The sequence below is a fragment of the Anoplophora glabripennis genome, unplaced genomic scaffold (assembly GCF_000390285.2).
Source record: "Anoplophora glabripennis isolate ALB-LARVAE unplaced genomic scaffold, Agla_2.0 scaffold1262, whole genome shotgun sequence".
Classification (NCBI taxonomy): domain Eukaryota; kingdom Metazoa; phylum Arthropoda; class Insecta; order Coleoptera; family Cerambycidae; genus Anoplophora; species Anoplophora glabripennis.
In genome coordinates, this window is record NW_019417340.1 from 14,036 (window position 1) to 36,718 (window position 22,683).

General features: G+C 34.0%; 1 protein-coding gene across 1 annotated transcript in view; it reads left to right on the forward strand.

Moving 5' to 3' along the window:
• The window catches only part of LOC108914587 (5-oxoprolinase), a gene marked incomplete at its 3' end in the record, with an annotated part of 68,496 nt that continues 45,813 nt past the window's right edge, over positions 1-22,683 (forward strand). The window contains exons 1-10 of the mRNA XM_018720427.1: positions 1-166; positions 2,408-2,578; positions 3,126-3,317; positions 3,403-3,694; positions 3,770-4,014; positions 6,597-6,805; positions 7,242-7,488; positions 11,008-11,215; positions 17,202-17,913; positions 21,647-21,904. Coding sequence (XP_018575943.1) covers positions 2,408-2,578; positions 3,126-3,317; positions 3,403-3,694; positions 3,770-4,014; positions 6,597-6,805; positions 7,242-7,488; positions 11,008-11,215; positions 17,202-17,913; positions 21,647-21,904 — 2,534 coding nt within the window. The remainder of the gene's footprint in view (positions 167-2,407; positions 2,579-3,125; positions 3,318-3,402; positions 3,695-3,769; positions 4,015-6,596; positions 6,806-7,241; positions 7,489-11,007; positions 11,216-17,201; positions 17,914-21,646; positions 21,905-22,683) is intronic.

Sequence of the window (22,683 nt, forward strand, 5' to 3'; positions counted from 1 at the left end):
TTACTTATCAAGGAATATTATTTATTATTAGGTTCAATAGAGGTATTAGCATTTAACAATTTAAAAGCAATAAACTTACATTCAAGGTTTGTTTTTAGAAATAGATATAAAACCTAACCTCGTTGCCGACATTTAAAATAAAAATAGCTTCGGATATATTTCTACAGTAAGTAAAACATTTTTTCTGGATATTATAGTTAATTTATACGTTCAAAACATAAAATATAGTGTATATTTTGTTAAAAAAATATGTTTTCTTGTAGATAATTGTAGTCTAAATTTGGAATATGTAAGGGTAGATTCGTTGTCAAAAACAATGGACCTACTCTAATATGATAACAAGTGCAAATAGTCATTTACCTTAATTTACATTTAATATGATTATTTTGATAGACACACGTTTCGTTAAGGTTTATAAATAAGAATGTAGATTTGGAATTTATCTAGTTTCATGAACATAGGCGGGCGGAATAGTATAAAATTCGTTGCCTTTAAGTTTATAATCGCAACAGGCATGTTTATAGTTAAAGTTTTATTGGCATTTCATAATTTATTTTGTAAGCAATGTTTCATCTATTTTTAAGGAAATTTACTGTCAGGAAGCTTATTTGTTTATGATCCTTTAGAAACGCGAAATGGAAACATCGCTGAGAAAAGTATGATAATAGGGAGGGGAGTACTTTGAAGGAGACAAGTATCAATAATAATGAATACAATTATTCATAAAGTTTAAAAAAATAAAGTTCTGTTATTTTCTGAACAGACCTCGTATTGAATTCTTAATATACTACGATCTTTTTCAATATAATGAACCCGTACCAAATATATAGTTACTTATTGCATTTTAGTAAAATATTGTGTGCTATTTAAAACATCTGGAAACGCTGATGCGTGTATCAATTTTTTTTCCTTTTCTTCAATTAGAAATTTTAGAGAGTTGGATTAATTTATGAGAATGTTTCAGAAAAAATTGTTTGTAGCCAAATATTATCAGGTTATAACCATAATATAGGGAACAATTCCCAAGATATAAAAAGTGCCCAAAATCTCAAAATATACGTGTTTGGAGCAGGCAAATAAAATGATGGTGTCAATTTTTATTCAAGGTTTGTCAGGAAATCACAAAAAAATAAAAGGAGATTTTTCTTTAGGATACCAATAATTAGCTTTTTAGATACACAAATTTTCTAAATTTAATGAATTTCGGATTAAATTGGCTTAGGTATTTTTTTACATTTTTCACTATAAATGTACAGAGCCTTTTTAGTGAAAAATTTTCAAGAGTTTCAACGAATTTTTCGAACGAAATTTGGTGATTACATTTAGAACCGCTGAAATACGTTTTCACATTTTTCTATACTCTCTTTATTTGGCACGAAATCGCAAAAGTTGCATAAGGGAGACAAGAAAAAATTTTTAAACGAGTACCTCTTCAGACGGAGTGTCTAGACATCCGCCAATCAAAGAAACTGTGATCCGATTTTTTTAAACCGGTAACCGGTCGCTTCGTTCGCTTTCCCTTCTACATTGCCGTTCGACTGAAAGCACGGTTTTTGCTCTCCCGCGAGAAAAAACAAGTGAAATTATAAAATTTGATGAAAGTAATATGAAAAATTGATTTTGTTCATTTAATTTTAATAATTAATGTCTCAATAAAAATCAGTTCAGGTTCACCTTCTTATTAATTTGTAATCGTTCTTATAACAATAGCAGATGTTTACATCTTATCTTCTTTAATTATTTTAGAAACAAACCTTTATCATAATTAAATATTTATTTGGATTCAGAGATTACTTAGTCGACAATATTTTATAATTTATAAAAGTATTATTTTCATTATATTGTATATAACTGTTAATTACGTTAGTAACTTTAAAACTACAGTTTGTGTTGGACTTTCAAAAATCGATCAGTATCTACTTTACTAAAAAAAGCGGAGGGGCACGTTTTAAAAGTAAGTGTTTAAAATAGGAGAAATAATAAAAGTGTGGTATATAAAAATGGGTAAATAAAATCGGCAAAGTACTTCTAGAGATCTAACTGATTATTTCTTTTACAATTAAAAAATTAATTTATAGTAGCATTAATAAATATTATAACTGATTCTAACATTCCTAACATAAAAATGAAAAAGATCATTTAGTTAGTGAACTATATGATTACTGTTTATACAAAATTAATGAAAAGAATATAGTTATTGTACGTATACATTTTAGTTATCTGTACTATCAGGTACCTATCTTTCAAATATAATATTTATTAAATAAAAATAAAAATAAAAATTGGAAACAAACATTTTATATTAGTACCTACCTAATAATTAAATTTTGACTAACTTGTTTTTAACTTCGGTTATAATTTGGACCGTTTCCAGCTGGAATAATTAATTATAATTACCTCTTTTTAGATGGTGCTAAATAATAATAAATTTCGTTTTGCTATTGACCGCGGAGGCACCTTCACGGATGTCTTTGCCAAATGCCCCAATGGTAAAATTCGTGTTTTGAAATTGTTGTCCGAAGATCCTCAACATTATAACGACGCTCCAACTGAAGGAATCCGTCGAATTTTGCAGGAGGTAAGTCGAAGTCAAAGTAATTATTGGCGATAGAACAGTTTAAGTATTGTGGGTTGCCTATGTGCAAATCATAAAATGAAAATCAGAGAAAACCGTTTATCCCTTTTCTACGGCACCGTTACGGAGAACGAAAAGATTTTTATAATAATTCAAAATCCGTGCAATTGGTACACTCTTTTGTTATTTGGTGGTTTTCTGCAATTTAGGAATTTTATACCAAAAAACTGTATTAGGAAGAAAGTATCTATATGAAAAAATAGTAACATTTTAAATGGTAATTATTTAATAATGAATCAAATATGCAACTTTGTAATTTGAAGTATTAGTCCATTCTCGTTATTCAGTGTTTATATAAAGAATTTAATCAAAATTCTACTAGAACTAGTTGTTCTAGGATAACTGATAACCTGATGTTTCTTCTATGAAGAAAATTCGTTGTTGGGTATTAAGCATTTTGAAAATTCATAGTCACAATATTCTCGTTATATCTTTCTCCGCAGACCCATTTGTGAAAATTTAGATTTTAATAATATTAAATAACTTATAGGAAACTGGAAAAGCTTTAGATGAGCATGGAAATGTAGACAGTTCCCTGATAGACTGGATCCGTATGGGCACAACTGTTGCGACTAATGCCCTACTCGAAAGAAAAGGAGAAAATATGGCTTTTGTGATAAACAAGGGATTTAAAGATATTCTCCTGATTGGCAATCAAGCTAGACCAAAAATTTTTGAGTTGGTAAATATATTTTCTTTTCTACGTCATTCCGATTCTTATTGGACTGAATCTAACGTTAATTTTGAATATTTTTCTTTATTTTAAGAATATAAGACGGCCTGATATTTTATATTCTGAAGTAGTAGAAATCGACTGTAGAATAATACCGATGCTAGAAGATAAATGTGAATTAGGGTCACAGACAGCTAATTGGAGAAAGATTAGAGGTAGAACTGGCGAATCGTTCTATGTCACCAAGGAACTAGATAAGAAAGAAGTAAGGGAGAGCCTTTTGAAAATTAAAGAGAAAGGCATTGAGAGCATTTCCGTAGCGTTGGCTCATAGCTATACCTTCTATGAACACGAAAACGAAGTTGGTGATATTGCTAGAGAAATAGGTACCTAGTACTTAGATAATACAGTTCTACTCTTTCAAAAGTAACTGCAAACATGGTTTAAAACATTTTTTGCAGGTTTTAAACACATTTCCCTTTCCCATGAAGTTATTCCTATGGTTCGCATAGTACCAAGAGGTTTCACTTCATGCGCAGATGCTTATCTGACGCCCCATGTCAAAAGGTATGTTCAAGGATTTTCTAAAGGGTTCAAGAATAACCTGGAAGGCACCAGAGTCTTGTTTATGCAAAGTGATGGCGGTTTAACACCGATGCACAGCTTCAACGGTGTTAGAGCCATTTTGTCAGGTCCTGCAGGTGGGGTAAGTAAATTTTTTGTGTTCCTAAATGGTTCTATAAAGAGTCTTAGAGTACCGAGGTCGTTTTTTTTCCAGGAGATTTATTCTTTGTACAAAATTCAAAAGTTTGGTGCCCAATATTCTGAATTCTTTCGCATTTAAGTAAGATTTTCCAAAGGGACTGAATCTCAGACAGGTATCTCGTATTCTTCCCAGTTGCAATCCCGAGAGAATGGTTTCTCTATTAATTTCACGTAGTATAGTCGGTAGTCCACAGTGTCCTGAGTCCTGTGTGTGCCTCACGACATGAGTGCCAAATGCTATCTCGGTCCTAGGGAAACAGTGTCTGATTCCTTTTTCGTAAATTGACATGTCCATTTTTAGTGCCTTTATCTCCTACTGCATCCTTGACTCATAGGTGTGAATCATCTAAATAGACAGTCCCAAACATTTTGAGAACATTTTGTTTAAAATTAAAGCCTTTATTGTAGCCTGATCAGAGCAAATTCTCCATCAAACACGCACTTACGGCGAAGATTTCAGTTTGAAATAATGTAGGAAAGGCTCTCAGGCCATAACTTCCTTGCTTGAGCCTAAATCCTACTACTTTAGTTTCAATTACACTGTCCCCTTTAGAACCATCAGTAAACCTACCAGGCTTCATTTTTCCAATGCGTTTATATCGATTCTCATTCTTCTCGATTACATACTTGAGTTCCGGAAAGTTTATGGAAGTTGAATTTTGCAAATATTCTGTGTCGTTTGTTATGAATTGCATCCTGGACTCATTATTCCTGATACTGTACAGTACTGTCTTTCCAAGATACCCGCTGGAGTTGATGCCGATACATGCCATCCTTTAAAATTTATTTAATTTTTCTCATGCTGTTTAACTTCGGATCACCACATCACTTTTTACTGCTTTTCCGACAAATAAAAACATATTATTACGGCTCTGGATAAGCATTTCTCCATCCAAGGACACCGAAAATATTTGAATCAGATCAAAGTGTTGACAACGTAAAACTGCTGATTTACATATTACAGGGTGTTCCCAAATATCATGTACATAAGGGAGGGGGTAATTCTTTGGCTTATTTCATGACTAATAGTTCATATAAATATAGGTCCGCAAACGCTTCGTTACAGGGTGTTGAAATTTTAAAATTTTTTTAGTTTCTTCTCTATAGCTCTCACAGTTTTTGAGATATTTAGCTCAAATTTGGAATATAAGTTACGCTGTAGGGCTTACATCATTGGACATGCCAGATGGTCGTGATATTCTATAGAGTGATATTTTTTCGGGGTTCATGCCCCCTTTTCTTCCCCTCAACTTTTGTGTGGTGCGGCCGCTGGTATATTCTAAAATCAAAATTGAAGTTTATGTTTTGTTGAGAAACTTTTTGGTCCCTTATGATTTTTTCGTATCTGCGACCGTTATCGAGAAAAAAAAAAAAATCCATTTTGTGTAATTCGTTAGATGAAATTGAAATTCTTAAAATGGTCCAGTAGGTCCTGGATTTATTTGCATAATCTCGCATTTGAAATCGTAACTTGGGTCTGCATATGTTTATTATGTATATGTAATTAAAGGTTTAAGTCATAAACATAACGTGTAAAATTGTTTTAAATACTCATTATAATCTCATAACAATGCCAAATTTTACGAATTTTGAAATGGCTGAAATGCATTTCATGTATGGCCTTGCGAATGGAAATGCAAGAGAAGCTAAACGTCTGTACATGGAGCACTATCCCAATAGAATGACAGTTGATCAACGAATATTCTCAAATATTCATAGATGTCACTTTCGACAATTGTTGTAACATAGTTTTCTTGTTATGGTTATTATTATATTATTTAGGTTTTTTGTATTGTAATAAATTAAGTATTGCTACAAAAACCGGGTCTGCCCAGCTTTTAACAGGTAGGTAGTGGCGAATAAACTGTCATAATTAATAGAAACAAGAGATTATCTAAATAAAGCAAGAGCCTACTGGACAATTTTAAGAATTTCAATTTCATATAACGAATTACACAAAATCGTTTTTTATTATTTTTTTTCTATAACGGTCGTAGATACAAAAAAATTATAAGAGACAAAAAAGTTTCTCAACAAAAACATAACATAAAATTCAATTTTAAATTTAGAATTTACCAGTGGCGCACTGCACAAAAGTTCAGGGGAAGAAAGGGGGTCATGAGCCCCGAAAAAATATAGCTCTGTAGAATATCACGACCATTTGCATGCCCAATGATGTAAGCTCTACAGCGCAACCTATATTCCAAATTTGAGCTAAATTTCTCAAAAACTGTGGGAGCTATGAAGAAAAAACTAAAAAAATCTTAATATTTCAACATCCTGTAGATCGATAACGAAGCTTTTGCGGACCTATGTTCATATGAATATAATATAATTCATATCGTGAAATAAGCCAAGGAATTCCTCATGTACATGATATTTAGGAACACCCTGTATATTGATTACTTTTTGCAAACCCGCGTTTTATTTAAAAGTAGTTAAATATTGTAATTTTTAACATCCCCTTTAAGAGACAGATTTATTAGATCACATTTCTATCATGCTATTGAATTATCATTTTAGGTAGTGGGCTATGCGGTGACAACGTGGCAAAAGGAGACCGATTTGCCCGTAATTGGGTTTGACATGGGTGGCACTTCCACGGACGTTTCCCGTTTTGCCGGAAATTATGAACACGTTTACGAAAGTACCACTGCTGGAGTTACCATTCAGGCCCCTCAGCTAGACGTCAATACCGTGGCGGCTGGAGGGGGATCTATGTTATTTTTCCGGTGAGATGTCCTTTACTTGTTTAATGAAATAATATCTAGTTGGACATAAATTGGTTTTAAAAGTTAGAAATTCAGTTATAATTTACATTATTATGTATACAAATAGTAAATACAGAGTCATTCCACTTAGTAAGTAGGTAATTATTTTCTGATAATATGTAATCAAAATTTTCTTTATAACATAAATATTACCGATTTTTTAAATTTCGACACTTGGTATCTCGACAATTAAGTGTTCTGAGAACTGTTTATGTGACCTTTCTCTGACTTTGAGACAATTTGAGCAGGTAAGATATGGCTATGCAATTCAGAACACCCTGTACATATATCAGAAGAATAATTATTCACCATGATTAAATAAACAACCATTTTAAATAGTTCAAAGTTAGTTTAGCCTTTAACCAGTACCAATTAAAATTCCTACACTCTTTTTAAGATCCGGCCTGTTCGTGGTCGGTCCGGAGTCCGCAGGGGCTCATCCTGGGCCGGTCTGTTACAAAAAAGGGGGTCCCTTGACGGTGACTGATGCCAATTTGGCTTTGGGACGGTTGCTGCCGGAATACTTCCCCAATATATTTGGACCGAACGAGGATTCTCCTCTAGATAAAGTAGAAACTATTAATAAATTCCAGGAACTTGCTGAGGAAATCAATAATTTTTTGCGCAGTCAAGTTGAGAAAAGGGTAAGTTGTTTTCGTCAGAAAAAATTGGTATAGTAAATGCGCGAGGTCTGTCGGTTCTAACAATACTTGCAAATGTGTTATCCAGTTATCCAGTGGCGGCTGGTTTGGAAGGCCTCTGAGGCGCCACCCCCTGGAAATTTTCATGGTAAAAAAATTTAATTTAAAATTTTATAATGTTATCTACATAATTAAATTAAACTTAAAAAGGAAATATTCAATTTTTAATGTGTAGTCAATTTAACTCGACTTGCAAAGTTCATTTGAAAAACACTGAATACATGGGATCCTCGTAGCTCGCCCCTAAATCTGTAAAGTGTTTACAGCGGTGGTCATGGTTACGTCGCACAGCATTTTCGAATTATCTAATCCATAGTTTTGATTGACAACTGATAACTAGCAAAATGCCAACAATCTCGGTGCCAAATAAGTAATTAAGACAACAAAAAAAGGCATAGCACATTATCTCTTATTTTTGTTGCCGCTGCATTAAAGAAATAAGTTCTTTTTTTTCTAAAAATAGATTAGTGTTAGGCAAACAAATTCAAGACACCTTTTGTGTTGTCAAATGTTAGGCGAGTTCGAAAATAATAAAAATTTTAAAATATCTATTAGCGTTCTTCATTTTATGATAAAAACGTCGGCTGATTCACGCCTAACTACGCTACTGGCGGCAGATAAAAACTGACTTTATATTAAAAATGCAGCTCTTCACCAACTGCCAAATTTTAAGAACCTAACATTGACTATGAATTATTTCAAATAACTATTAATATATTTTTTCATTATTTATATATTTTCAACAATCTGTATCTCGGAATCTTAGCGTTTCCAGCCACATGTTTATAGGAATTTTTTTTAATAATATAAGAAATTGTGTCCTGAAGTTACGGACCGTACTTAGGAAATACCCTGTATAATTTAACTATACTCGTATTAGGTACATAATAGTCAGAGAAATTAATTGAAAATAGTTTGGTTGTATGGTTAAAAAAAAATTTGAAAATAAATTACTTACCTCACGTTCTTCTTGAGCTATGATGGAAGTTACAGGTGCACTAGGCAAATTAATTATTTTCTATTTATTCCAATTAATTTGTCACGGCCTAATGTTATATTTACAAAGAAATACCACCTGGAAACAAAAAATATGGTGATATAGGAAAAAAAATCCAAGACAGTGTTTTTTCTTGTGGCGCATAAACGGCGAAGTTAACCTAAAAAATTCATAAAAGTCAAAAAAACGTTTTTTCGCTAATAAATAAAACTTGAACTCCAATAGAAAACAGTTAAATGAGAAAGTTGTGGCTATTAAATAAACCTATCGATTCGTATTTTTAAATATATCGATTGCTATATTACTTTTCGAGATATATCGAAAAAACCTCAAAAATCGTTTTTTTTTTATTTTTGCTGTATCTCTTACAAATTAAGATTTTGAAACTTGTTACTTGCTGTAAATGCAGCCCTCGGCAAGCAAAAAAAGTGCTTTTTTAAATTAAAAAATATTAAACATTTTTCGAGTTACATCGATTTTTCGAAAGAAAGGTCATTTCGAAAATATGCTCTTCTTGCTCGACGAATAGTCGTAGAGAAACGAATCAGGGCTCAGTATTTTCCTTACTTTCATGGTGAAAAAGAGTTGTAACGATTTTATTCCTTCCAAGTCTCCAAAAATGACTTTGAAAAAAAGCGAGGGCTCCTTCAATTCTGTACAAAAACTTCTCTATACTTCCTCAAACTTCCTCGCATTCTACCACGATTAACCTCGGCAATAACCATTTTTGTTTAAAGGACGTCTCAACTCTGTGACAAGCGCACGCTTGAATCCATATTTTGGTCAGTTTTGAGATTTGTAAGGATGAATATGTGAGATATGTCTCTCCCTAATGCCCAAAAACCCAAACTTTTAACGTAAATACGATCAATTGTGTTTTGTCTAAGTGTCTATAAGAGCGTAATTAATATAATGCAAAATATCTTTTCAATCCTAGAAATTGCTCAGGATCTAGCGGTGTTTTCGCGACTATTGCTCATTTGCCATGTTTCTAATTTTATAACTTTGTGGCAAAGTTTCAAAGCCCTGTTTTGCACTGTTCGAAAGTTATTTACCTAAAATAATGATACTAAATGGTTTCAAATTACAAATTTCCCGGGCACCTGTCAAAAGGATACTTTGCTTCACAAACGTTTCTGTGAGACGTTTGACAGGCTTCGGAATACCTTTCAACTTCCTCAGCTTCCTTATAATTTCCTCCAACTTCTTCCCGACTTCCTGGGGACATGTACAAAAACTTCCTCAGCGGTTTACCACTCGGAAAAAAGTAAAAATTTTTTGGTCGCATTTTTCTTGAATATGTTTTTCGATTTTCATTTTTCGATAATGTCCATTACAGGAATCGATTGCTGGCATTTTTACGCGAATTAAAAAAAAACGTTGCTCTATCTGGAGCCGATAATTATTTTTTTTTTCGAAAAATTCCACAGGCTTGTGTTCCAACGTCCATTCTTACGGACATTGAAGTTGAAGACTTATATTTTCAATAAAAAAAATAGTGCGGTTCATTTTAGCCACTTCTGCATTTTTAATTTTGCGTCAAACCGAAGCAGAGCAGAGCTAACTGTAATGGGTGGCGGAGTGGGGATAACGCTACTCGGCCGTTCAGAAAACTGAATTAGCGCATTCAAAAAAGTCGATTTTTGACGGTTTTTTCGATATATCTCAAAAAGTAATATGGCTATCGATATATTTAAAAATACGAATCCATAGGTTTTTTTCTAATAGCTACAACTTTTTTCGATTGGAGTTCGTTTTTTTTATTAGTGGAAACGGTTTTTTTTGACTTTTATGAATTTTTTAGGTTTACCTCACCGTTTATGCACCACAGGAGAAAAACACACTGTATTTCTTAGATTTTTTTCCCATATCACCATATTTTTTGTTTCCAGGTGGTATTTTTTGTAAGCTCTTCTATCTATTGATTGGATTAGATTGGACTAATTGATGTGTACAATTTTTGAAGTTCTTACGAATAATTTGCTTGCATCTTTGCCTTAATATACATAATAGGTTATAATTGTGTAGAATTTTATATTGTTTCCGATTCTTATATAACAATTTTCCAGATTATTTTTGATATTATTAAATGAAAAGTAAAGATGTAATTTACTATTTACTTTTTTCTTTGAAACAATATTTAGTACGTAATATTAACATTTTTGAGTAAAAAAAAAAAACATTGACAGATCCTCATATTTGTTTTAAAATAATTTAGCCCAACAAGTATTCGTAAGAGATTATTAATAACATTAAAATATTACGAGAGCTATGGAACAATCCGTCCTTCGTGAAATACCCTGTATATTTGATTCAGTTACTATAAAACACGGTACAGACAATTTAAAAGTATACTTAGAACTTAGAATTAGATCGCCGTCGCCGTCCGCAAAATAGAGCAAAATATACGGAGATAACCACTGACACATCTGCCTCATTTGACGAAATTGCATTTCCTCTTTCAGAGCGTCATGTCCATAGAGGAGGTGGCCATGGGTTTCGTGAGGGTCGCCAACGAGGCTATGTGTCGCCCAATCAGGGCGCTAACTCAGGCCAAAGGTTACGACACGGCCAGACACGCATTAGCGTGCTTCGGGGGCGCCGGGGGGCAGCACGCCTGTGCCATAGCCAGGTCCCTGGGGATGACCACGGTGTTCGTGCACAAGTACGCGGGTGAGTTTCAATTTCCTTATTCTTGATTCTGCATACACTCATAAAAGTTTTATCTAAAATTACTCACTAGATCATTGATTATTATTTATGATAATTAATTTATTATGACTTCAAAACGTAAATTTACAGAGATATATGTATATTTACACCTAAAATGTGATTTCTCGAAGACATAAGGAAACTACATAGTATTTTTAAAAAGAAAGATAAAAACGTAACATTTCTACAAAAATTGTGAGTTTTTATGTATTATATTCATACAAGGTGGCAAGGTACGACGCGACGGCGACATACCTAAATGAAGGGAAAATAACATTAAATAAATTTTAAAAGGTTTATTAAGGCAGTAAACACCACATATTCCCTAGCATAAAATATACATTTTTGAATTATACATAAATACAGAAACAATTAATATACACGGTGTCCTATTTTACATAACGCATTGCAATATCTTCTTAGGGGAGCATTTTTAAGAGAAACTTTTTAGATAGAAGTTGTAGGGTTCTGAGGCAGACATTCGATGGTGATCTTGATTGAGATTGAGAGATTGCTTAAACTTTTTTTGCTCTATGTTTCATAGACTTATGACGTCATCGACATTTTTTTTTAAATAGAACTACCTAATTTTTTAAGCATAAATGGATAGCCTTTTTGAAGAGAAATATGTCGATATAGGGTTTGGCCTACTTTACTTTGACAGGTGCGAAAAAAAGGTACCACAAACTGAACAGTGCCACAGCAAAAAATGGGAATTTGTACATGTTTTGTGTTTTGGTTGATTATAGGTACATGTCTTTATGTATTTATATGTTGGCGTTTTCGGCGATAGAACGAACGACAGTGTGTGGATTTTCAGTGACAGCTAACATAACATTTTGCCTATCATTTTCCGTCACCGTCGTTCTGCCTTCCAGATCTAGGCAGACGTCTAATAGCTGTTTTACATTGACAATTTATTGATCAATTAATTCATGAAGTCGCTTCATCAAGAAATTGGACAAGTGTAATGCACCAAATCTGCTGTCAAATAACTTCATGAATTTATTCATCAAGTTCTTGACGAATTAGAGCATGTTCTAATTTTCGTCAATTTCTTCGTGAAGTTCGGAAGTACCAACTCAATAGATTTCCACCCTCAGATCAGTAATGAGGTTATGTTATTGGAATATGTAAATAATTGTGTGGCGTCGTACTAGTTTTACAAGGGGACCGCCTAGCCGTGTGTCTTGGCCGGCGGATTTTGATCTGCCGAGTCAAGCATCACGGACGTGGGCTGGAATTTGGATGGGTGACCTAAGGCAGGCTCGGGGACGTGGCTGTGGCAGCCTACCAAGAGACCTGGGTCACCCAACATTTGCCGCACGCGTGTGGTCCCCGATAAATGGTAACGAGAGCAGAGCAAGAAATCTCTGTAACTCAAGACCATGCTATCATATATAAACTGTACGAGACTTTGCCACCAAGCCATCCGTGTAGTAAATAAGATGGTTTGAAGAAAAGTACTCGTGTAATGAAGGAGGGAGGTACAAGGGACCTAATAAGGCCTAAGTGCCGTGGTGGAAGACAATTCCACCACCCCTCCGACATACATACTAGTTTTGCATTGTTTTTACTGATTTGTTACTTACAAACACTAATATTTATATAATATGTGTCAAAACGGTACCACTGTTGTATCACTTACAATTATTATGAGTGGAAAGGTGACATTTTTGAAATTGATTTGCTTCTTTGATTCGTTGGTAGAACTGATTCATGCGTCAAAAAACTTGATAAAGTCTGTAGCAATGTAAAACCACACTGTTTACCAATAAATTCGTGAATTAATTCATGAAGAACTTTCGTCAATTTATTCATCAATAAATTGTCAATGTAAAACAGCTATAACATGTGCAGCGTCGGCAAATTTGCGTACTAATCTGCATACTGTAGATGGAGGTATTGGTTGTTCTGGCATTGAATAATTGACAGACTTCATCATAACTACGGATCCTATCTCCGTATCAAACCATAATTTTAATTCTTTGTTTCTCACTTAAATGTAACACCATCGTAATGTAAAGTTATGGCATTTGTAACTGTCACAATGATATGCGGCACTATTGCATTCGCTAACTGTTGTCTTCAAAACAATGCCTAGCCGCTGTGATCTGGTGAACCTACCCAATCTACATAAAAACATGTATCTACAATCAACCAAAACACAAAAAAAACTACAGATTCCCATTTTTTGCTGTGGCACTGTTCTCGCTTCAGTTTGTGACACCTACTTTTGTTGTAATTTTAAACCATGTCCATTCCAATCGTTGTTTTTTTCGCATCTGTCAAAGTAAAGTAGGCCAAACTCTATATCGACGCATTTCCCTTCAAAAGGGCTATCCAGTTATGCTTAACAAATTAGGTAGCGCTATTTAAAAAAAATGTCGATGACGTCATAGGTTGATGAAACAGCGCAAAAAGGTATAAAATATGAATTTTTTCCGTTACTTCTGGGACGCACTGTATATGCGATGTTCAGTTGCTTTTCTTTTTAATGAATTTTTGAATATTCAAAGGACTGTACAATTTTTATATGAAACTTTCTCCTTACGTCAAAAATAAGAATATTATCGGAATGATCATTTTCGTCGACAAACCTTGTAGGTACCTATAGTTTACAAGACACTCTTAAAATACCTAATTACTTGAAACAGAACATCAATTTTAACAAACTTTTATGATTACCTAAGTTAAAAGTTGGTAAAAAGTAATTTACAGTATATTTACGAACTTGGAGATTTACTTTTAATGAGAGATAGGTCTTGATAAAAGATGGCAATTGCTAAAAATTTACCTTAGTTTTCTGGAAATGTAAGAAAATATTTTTTAATAATACACACCATTGTCGAGCCATTATTCGAGGGCCGGTAGTTTATTTAAACTCTGTTTTATTGACGGTTATTACTATTTGGTACAATGTCTGAAACAAAGTCTTCTCGACTGACTGACTCTTATTACTTAAATCTTTGAGGCACGCATTTTTCACAAGAACGCGGTGAATCTGTGATATCAGAAATGCTTCTTGCTCAATGCTTAGTTGACAGCTATCATATCGATGCTTTGCAAATGAGAATGAATTGGTTTTTCGAGAAAGTAATTTTTGAGGGTTTTGGGAGTGGGAATTTCAAATTTGACGTTGAAAATAATTCTTGACAGTCAAAGTAAAAAGGAATCGATATTGTCAAAATAATAATTCTGAAGAGGCATTTCTGATGTCAAATTCATATTCGGTAATACCAAAAAACCTTTTACCTTTCTAAGGTCTCAAGTTACTTCGTCAATATGACACATTTTTGGCAGTTGTCAATTGTCAATTTGTATTTTTGACCTAGGATTCGTAATCAGCGACACAAAAAATCCCATAGTATACATTTTCAGAAGAAAATTCCTCAAACTCTCGTCAAAAATAATTTTTTTCCAAATTTGTTTATTTATAACATTAACATCTACTGACAGAGCCTCCTGGGCAATGGAGTAACGTTTCTGTATAGGTAGGTAACCTGAAAAACCTGAGGGTCAAGCCTGTAAGGTTTTATTGCATTCTGAGAAACTATTTCACAATAAAATAAATTGTTTTACTTTAAATCGTTAGAGATATGGTTCAGAATGTGTTATTTTCACCATATTTTACAAAGCAGGTAAATGAAAATTGACAATTTTATCCTACACTGCGGGTCTGTCGAAGCTTGAAATTTAAACCGAGCTATTTTATTTGTCCGACCAAGGCGGATAGTATGTGTCAAGTTCTCGCTTTTCGTTTTATGTGAAACGACGTGTTTATTCGCGCATGTTTTGAAATAAACTGATATATTTTTCCAGCTTCAAACTCCCACACAGTTTAAATCACAAAATACATATTACTTACTCGTATAACAATTTTAATCTATTATACGGGGTGTCATTGAAAGTGGAACCTTCCTTTTAACTAGCGTTTGTATTTTAAAAATAAATAGTTTAAAATTGCCTCAATACAACCTTTTTATGATCGAAATATTTACATTTAAAAAGATGCATGCTTGTTTTTTCATTTTGAAAACTAAGTTCAGTGCTGTTGGGTCTGTGAATAGGCAATCTGTGTTAGCACGTGTCTTAAATTTGAATTAGGTTAGTGTTAAATGGGTAGTATATATGACGGTGAATGCTAGCAAAATTCTGCAGAAGCATCTCATCCTAATGCAAAAATATTTCCCAATGAAGGGAGGAGTCAAACTATACCATTCTGTACATTGCCTCTAGGCAGGGGAAGAATTTTAGAAATTGTTAACCAGTTTCATACACAGTATGTTTCGACTTTATAACCCCAAGATCGTTAATGAGTTCGATTTTGTTCTTATAATAAAATGACGAAAACTTTTTACGAAAAGAGGTTTGGTGGACAAAGAGGACACGTAGTAAACTCTCATTTAAATCTTAGAACGGATAAGTTTTCTAAAAATTATCGATACTCAATTTTTATCATTTTTCTTTTGAATGCTTCTCTATAAATAAACATAATACTTAGATGAAAACTCCATTTTCGATGAATCTCTGTATATATAATGTACACTTAAACTTTTTTCAGACGAGACTTTTCGCAGGTTTTAAGTATACTTCTTTCACTCATGAAGTATTAAGATATTACGGTTCACCCGACGTTTCCCTTCTAAATAACTCATCCCTATTTGTCAAACAGAGAGATGGAAAGAGAATTGTGGCAGCGGAAATGTTTTTATCATTTTTTATTCATGATAAATGTACTTAAGTTCGGGGAAAATGCCGAAGGAAATTGTAGTGCATTTATATCTGTTGCATTTCGAACAAAATCGTTCAACGCTAATGACTGAATGAAAGAAAAAAATGCAGCTGTATATCTGTAAATAATTGGTCAGGTAGAAACAAAAAAACAGATACGTACATCAGTCTTTAGTCTAATGTACAGACATTTTTATATTATCTGTTTTGATACAAGAATCCTCATCATAAATTTATGAAAACTTGATTAAAACATGTCGCACTATTCATTTAATGATATTAGGTTTAAGTATAATTTCTCTGTAGCAAATTTTGGAGGTAGATTAATTATTTAAAGACGTAAATAGAATCAGTTACAGAAGCATAAAAAATGGTCTGTTCTATGGATAAAATCTATGATACCCTTTATATTTGGATCTCCAGAACCTTATTCTGCCATGAGAAATGCTCCATCATCGTCCACTCTGTTTGTAATTGGCAAAAACCATTTGGCCCTGGAAATAATTTGACGCATCATATTGGTGGGATTCATTACATACTTTGGGTATTTCAACCCTTGTAACTCTTCAACTTTGGATGAACACTAGAAAACACTAGGATTTCTTTTTCTCTTTTTTCCTTTCTCTGTTTTTAATATCTTATAGCAGTTATTTACTATAAAAGAGTAACTAAAAACCAGTGTATTCATTTATTGCAACTTTTAAGAGTTTGAGAGATTTTACATATCATATAACTTGCAGATAGACTACTTTGCAGGGCCTCAGTAGATTGTAGGGCTTCAAGAAGTAAAGGGTTCCTGGTATTCACTGTTTTTGGCGTATGTCCAAGGTAAGCCTGCGATATTGGGTGAGTGAGTACTGTCTGCCGTGGGTTAGGAATTTATGTTCATGCCTGCTATAAAGGGTGGATGGATCTGGCTATTCCGGAATGTAAATTTTAGTTTCTGCCTGATATCTGCCCAATGTAAAATTTTATCTGATTTTTAAGTTTTATAGGCGGTTTCGTGGTTTTCATCTACAGCTGAAAGGTTACAAGAGTTGGTTGAATCATTGAATACCCAAAATGAGCCTAACAAATAGGGTGTCAAGGTCTTCATTTGTGGAACAGACTTCTTTTTTGGCGTGTCTATGTTATTTTACAAAAAAGGGAATTTTTAGATATAAATTATAATACTTCTTCATCTATATAACAAGCATACTAAACATTGTTGCAGGTATACTATCTGCTTATGGCATGGCCCTAGCAGACGTGGTTCAAGAATCCCAGGAACCTAGCGCAAAAACCTATTCGGAGGAACACTTCAGTTATTTCGATGAGCGCTTGGACTTTTTGGAAGAACAATGCAAGGCAGAATTAAGAAGACAAGGTTTTTCCGACGACCATATTGTCTTGGAACCCTACTTACACATGAGATATGACGGTACTGATTGCGCACTGATGTGCAGCCCTTCAAAGACTGTATCCGAGGGTACAAAGCATGGAGATTTTATGAAAACCTTCGTTGGAAGATATAAGTCTGAATTCGGGTTTATAATTCAGAAGAGAAATGTAATTGTGGACGATATAAGAGTGAGGGGCATCGGAAAGAGCGATCTAGAAGAGGAGAGTTTTATTCCTTCATCAGAATCACTCCCTGGGGCTGTTTCCACCACTGAAGTGTTCTTTGAAGATGGTTATAGACCCACAAACGTTTTCCTTCTTAAGGATTTGAATGCTGGTCAAACTATAGTTGGACCAGCTATCATCATGGATGCGTTGAGCACTATTTTGGTGGAGCCCGATTGTAAAGCCTTCATAACATCAAGAGGAGATATTAAGATTACCATTGGCAGTGGGAAAGTGAAAGAGATTGGCCCTGAACTAGATTCCATACAGCTGAGTATCTTCAGTCACAGGTTCATGAGTATTGCAGAGCAAATGGGAAGGTAAGGAAAATCATTCTCATGTTATCTAGAATGTAATAGTAATGTTACGATAAGCTTTCGGGACAGATTCCTTTTGACACAACAAACATTTATAATTTTACTTAAAAAATATACCTTTTTAGTAGTGACGTCACATACGCCAAATAATAGGCAATCCGATAGTGCATATTGTCATGAAGAATTTCTCAATATTTTTACTAGATCGATTTTCGATCTTATGTACTTTAGACCAAAAAAATAACTTTTTTGTTATGATCCTAAATATCGCGATATTCTGGCAATATTAGAAATATTTAAGAAGTTTCAAACACCACGTGACAAATTAATAGAATTATAGGATTTATATATTTAAATTTATAGAACAATATTGACTTTTATAATAATTAATAAATTAAAATTATATCAATGTTACTGAGCATGCGCATTAAAGATAATCTCATGTAAGCGAAGTAGCCTCGCAACAGGATATCATACAAGAAAAGTTTGGTTGTGGTTAAGAGTACGTATATAATAAACCACTTCAAAAAAAAACACTCGATAAACACACTGTCACAGTACCTACAACATCAAGAAAAACAATAAAAATACTTAGTAGAACTAGAAAATGCCAAGATTCATGCCAAGGGTCAGATTCGGTCTTTACAATTTCAGCTACGACAATTTGTTGCGGGTTGCCTAAATATGTGACGTCACACTAAAAGAGTCTATTCCACAGGACTGTATGATAATTAGGTATTCAAGAAGCAGCAGATAAACTGTTGACTATAATTTATATAATAAATATGGCTGCAATTTTTGTTATATATTATCTATAAATTTTATTCAGTGTTATATTTATCTTTATTACAATTTTGTAAAATAAATTCGCATTATATTTTGGAATTTGAAAAATCGGAGGAGTTTTAACTATTAAATAAATGGCATACTCAACAAAAAAAATATACAGGGTGTGGCGCGTATAATCTATAAAAATTAAACTACAACTTCCTGATGATATTTGTAATAGAACAGTCTTATACGAAAAAGTTCTATCTTCGCGTTTTTTTTTGTAAATTAAAGTTCATTTATTCAACGAAAATGTAAGCCGACCCTGTGTTATTTATTAAAAACTTTGGAAATGTTTTTATGCGACCCGAGTTGTAACTTTATAATTTAAGTCGGTATAATCTAATACTAGCAATACTAAAAGAAAGTTAGGTCACATTGTCAAAAAATTTGTGCAGTCAACTGAATTCATTATTCACTTAATTACTACATAAGCATCGTCCATTGACCCATCAGTGCTAAAATGTGAAAGATTCCAGACAAAAGTTTTTATTTTGTAATTCCACGATAGGACAGTGTAATTTTTATAAAGAACTAAAAAATAAGAATAGCGGTCCGATTACATTAAAAACGAGATTCTTATTTCTTACTTCGCTTAATTTTTTAGTTTGTGCACAAACCAGTTTTACAATGAACCGAGAAGATAATCCATTTATTATTTCCGAATGCGCTCGCGGCGACTAGATTGTACCGGGAACGATAGCCACAACGTTACCCCCCATGTGCAAATACAATCCTATAGTGCGTTCAGCGGCTGCGAGATACGGGAAGTGTTATTCCTCGAGGAGAAAACGTGATCAGCAAGTGAATTTTAATGTTGTAGATGCAGTATTGGAAAATCTTGACGAAGACCCCACAATTAGTACTCGACGACTTGCACAGCAAGTAGGTACCTCATCTCGTACCGTACATCGCATCTTAAGGCGCCAGCTGTTACACCCCTATCATCTGCAACCAGTTCAACAGATTTTATCCCCGGATTGTGATCAACGAATGCGTTTTTGCAGATGGTTTTTACGGCAATGTGCCAATCAACTTTCCTGCTTATGTTTGTGTAACAGATAAGGCGACATATACCCATGATGAAGTGAATTTCCATAATATGCACATATGGACCGATGAAAATCCTCACGCGATTAGGGAAAATCATTTTGAACATCGGTTCTCGGTAAATGTTTGGGATGTCATAATAGGCGATGTACTTGTGGGTCCCTATTTCTTTGAAGGACTACTAAATGGACCAACATATGCTGACTTTTTGGGGAACCGGTTGCCTGAATTTTTGGACGATGTGGCATTACAAGTTCGGGCACGCATGTTTTATCTTTAAAATGGGGCTCCTCCACACACAGTACTCGAGAAGTAACGACACTTTTGAATGAAACGTTTCCTCAGAGATGGATTGGACGCCTTGGTCTTTTGCCGTGGCCACCTCGGTCACCCGATCTAACTCCAATGGACTTTTATTTTAGGAGTCACTTGAAGTCATTGGCTTTCAATACTCCAATTGCTACGGTGGAAGAATTGCGAAACCGTATACTTGAAGCTACTGAGACAATTAGGGGAATACCTAGAATTTGGGAAAATATTCGCCAAAATTGGGTGCGTCGGTGCCATGCCTGTATCTGCGCTAATGGGGATCAATTTTAACATTTTCTCTAGAAATTGTAAGTTTTATTTCATTTTGTTCCATATTTTAATGTGGTTTTCTTTGCAAACTCTTGCAGTAACAACAATGGATTTGAGATAGTAATTACTATTAATTATTATAATAAGAAAATATCAGTTTTTTTAAATATGTTTTTCTTAGTTTGTACTTTTGCATTGAAAAATTCCCCAAAAATAGGGAAGTATCTTTCTATCTTTCAGCGACGGCTGGTCTACAGCACGTATACTTAAGACTTTTCTATTACAAATATCGTTAGGAAGCTGTAGTTTAATTTTTATAGATTATACACGCCACACCTTGTATACGCATAACAGTTTTGATTGGAAATGGTCTTTCATTATATCAACTCTGATAGTTCTAAATTCTGAATTTCGTCGCTCTTACATTCCTACGATTAAGAAGTATTTTATTAAAAGTCACAGAAGTAATATAAACTGGAAAGTATTAAACTAAAAATATTCACGCCCTACTCATAACGGATGTAAAGAAAATTTTCCGAATAGATGACCAAACCTTCTAAAAGTTCAGCTTAAATTATTTTAAATAAAGCATTTGCGATTTCCGTTCCCAGACACGTTTCCAACTAATCCAACTGGACAATTCGCCCGGTTCAAAAATTTCTCGCAGAGAGAACATTTTGTTACGAACTTTAAAAACCTTTTACGGCCCATTCAGGAATAGGAACAGAAAGGTTTCAAAGGGGCCACTGCGGCCTAAAGGGTTTTGGCGACAGTCTTTTGTGCCCCGTTTTGCAGACTAATGGGTAGAGGTTGAATATATTTTCAGAAAGATGTACTCTCACTTGATATGTGATAAATAAATATTACTTTTAGTCGCGGACACGTTTTGTTCTACATATATTAGAAAGAGGCCGAAAGGAATACAAGAATAAAATAAATAATAAACATAATTTGTGAACAACAGATTAGAACTGTATCTCGAATGTCTCATTTGATCTTAAGGAAACGATATCCATGGGAGGACACGAACATTTTTTATTTTATTGCGATTTTCACACTTTTGAGTATTTCCATCCATGACATATTCTCATAAATAACCGTGTAACTGCGCAGCAAAATAACAAGATGTAATTCAGGCTCCTTCATTTATCGTTTGTGAGATTATCACCGTGAAAATTCTTCGCTGTATGCTTTTCTCTATAAAAATGTCTTTGTGCATACTTCCTTTTTTCATATAAAAGTGTTCTTCGTACCGGTAACGACGTGTACTTTTTTTCAGGATTCTCCAGAGGACGTCCATATCAACGAACATCAAAGAGCGTCTGGATTTCTCGTGCGCCTTGTTCGGCGCTGACGGTGGTCTGGTCTCCAACGCGCCGCACATTCCGGTGCACTTGGGCGCCATGCAGGAGGCCGTGCAGTATCAAATGAAAGCCAGGAAGCGTTTCAAGGAAGGAGATGTGATCCTGACCAACCATCCCGGAGCCGGCGGGTCACATTTGCCCGATTTCACAGTCATAACGCCCGTTTTTTACAAGTGAGTTGGCTGGAATGCTTTGCTGACGCTCTCTTATGGAAAATAATATAATTTATAAATACAGGGTGGATGTGTTGGGATATCCAACAATTCGTTTTTTCATTTTCGTAGTTGAAACATATAAAAGTGTGCCATTTTGTTCTCTCATGTATTTATAAAGAGATATATGAACACAACATTTTAATCGAAATTTTGCTTTGGCGTCTACATCAGATAAAAAGTTTATAGAAGCACCTGTTTGCAAATGCTTCGTTTTAGCAATACATGGTGTTTAAGATTAATGAGGCAAATGAATTCCTATTCTGTTGTTTTTTTGTTTTAGAAATAACGTAAAATTTAACAGGGTGATTCACAACTTATCCAAAAAAAATTGGGAATGGATGCAGCATGAGAAATGGAATCAATATCGTAAAAAAATTTTTGTAAAATCCTTATAGTTTCCGAGAAAAAAATATTGAAGTTATAGTACATTCAACCACTACAGTGCTGGACAACTGTAGTTTCTAGCGTCATTCGCCACGTGGCATCAGCGACTCCGAATACTGAATTCGGATTTTGCAATCGTCGTTGCGATATTTACTTGCTATCTGTGGTGTTTACAACAGGTTTTTAGAAGTTAGTGTCAAAAATGGGTAGTTTGTGTCAAAAATGGTTTGCGTGTACTCGGAGTTGATGGATATCGTTTTAATTTATGGTGAAGCATTTGTGTTATGGTGAAACAAGACATCATTTGTGTTAGTTCGTAGAAACTGAGTAAGACGGACCCAAATGTGTTTACA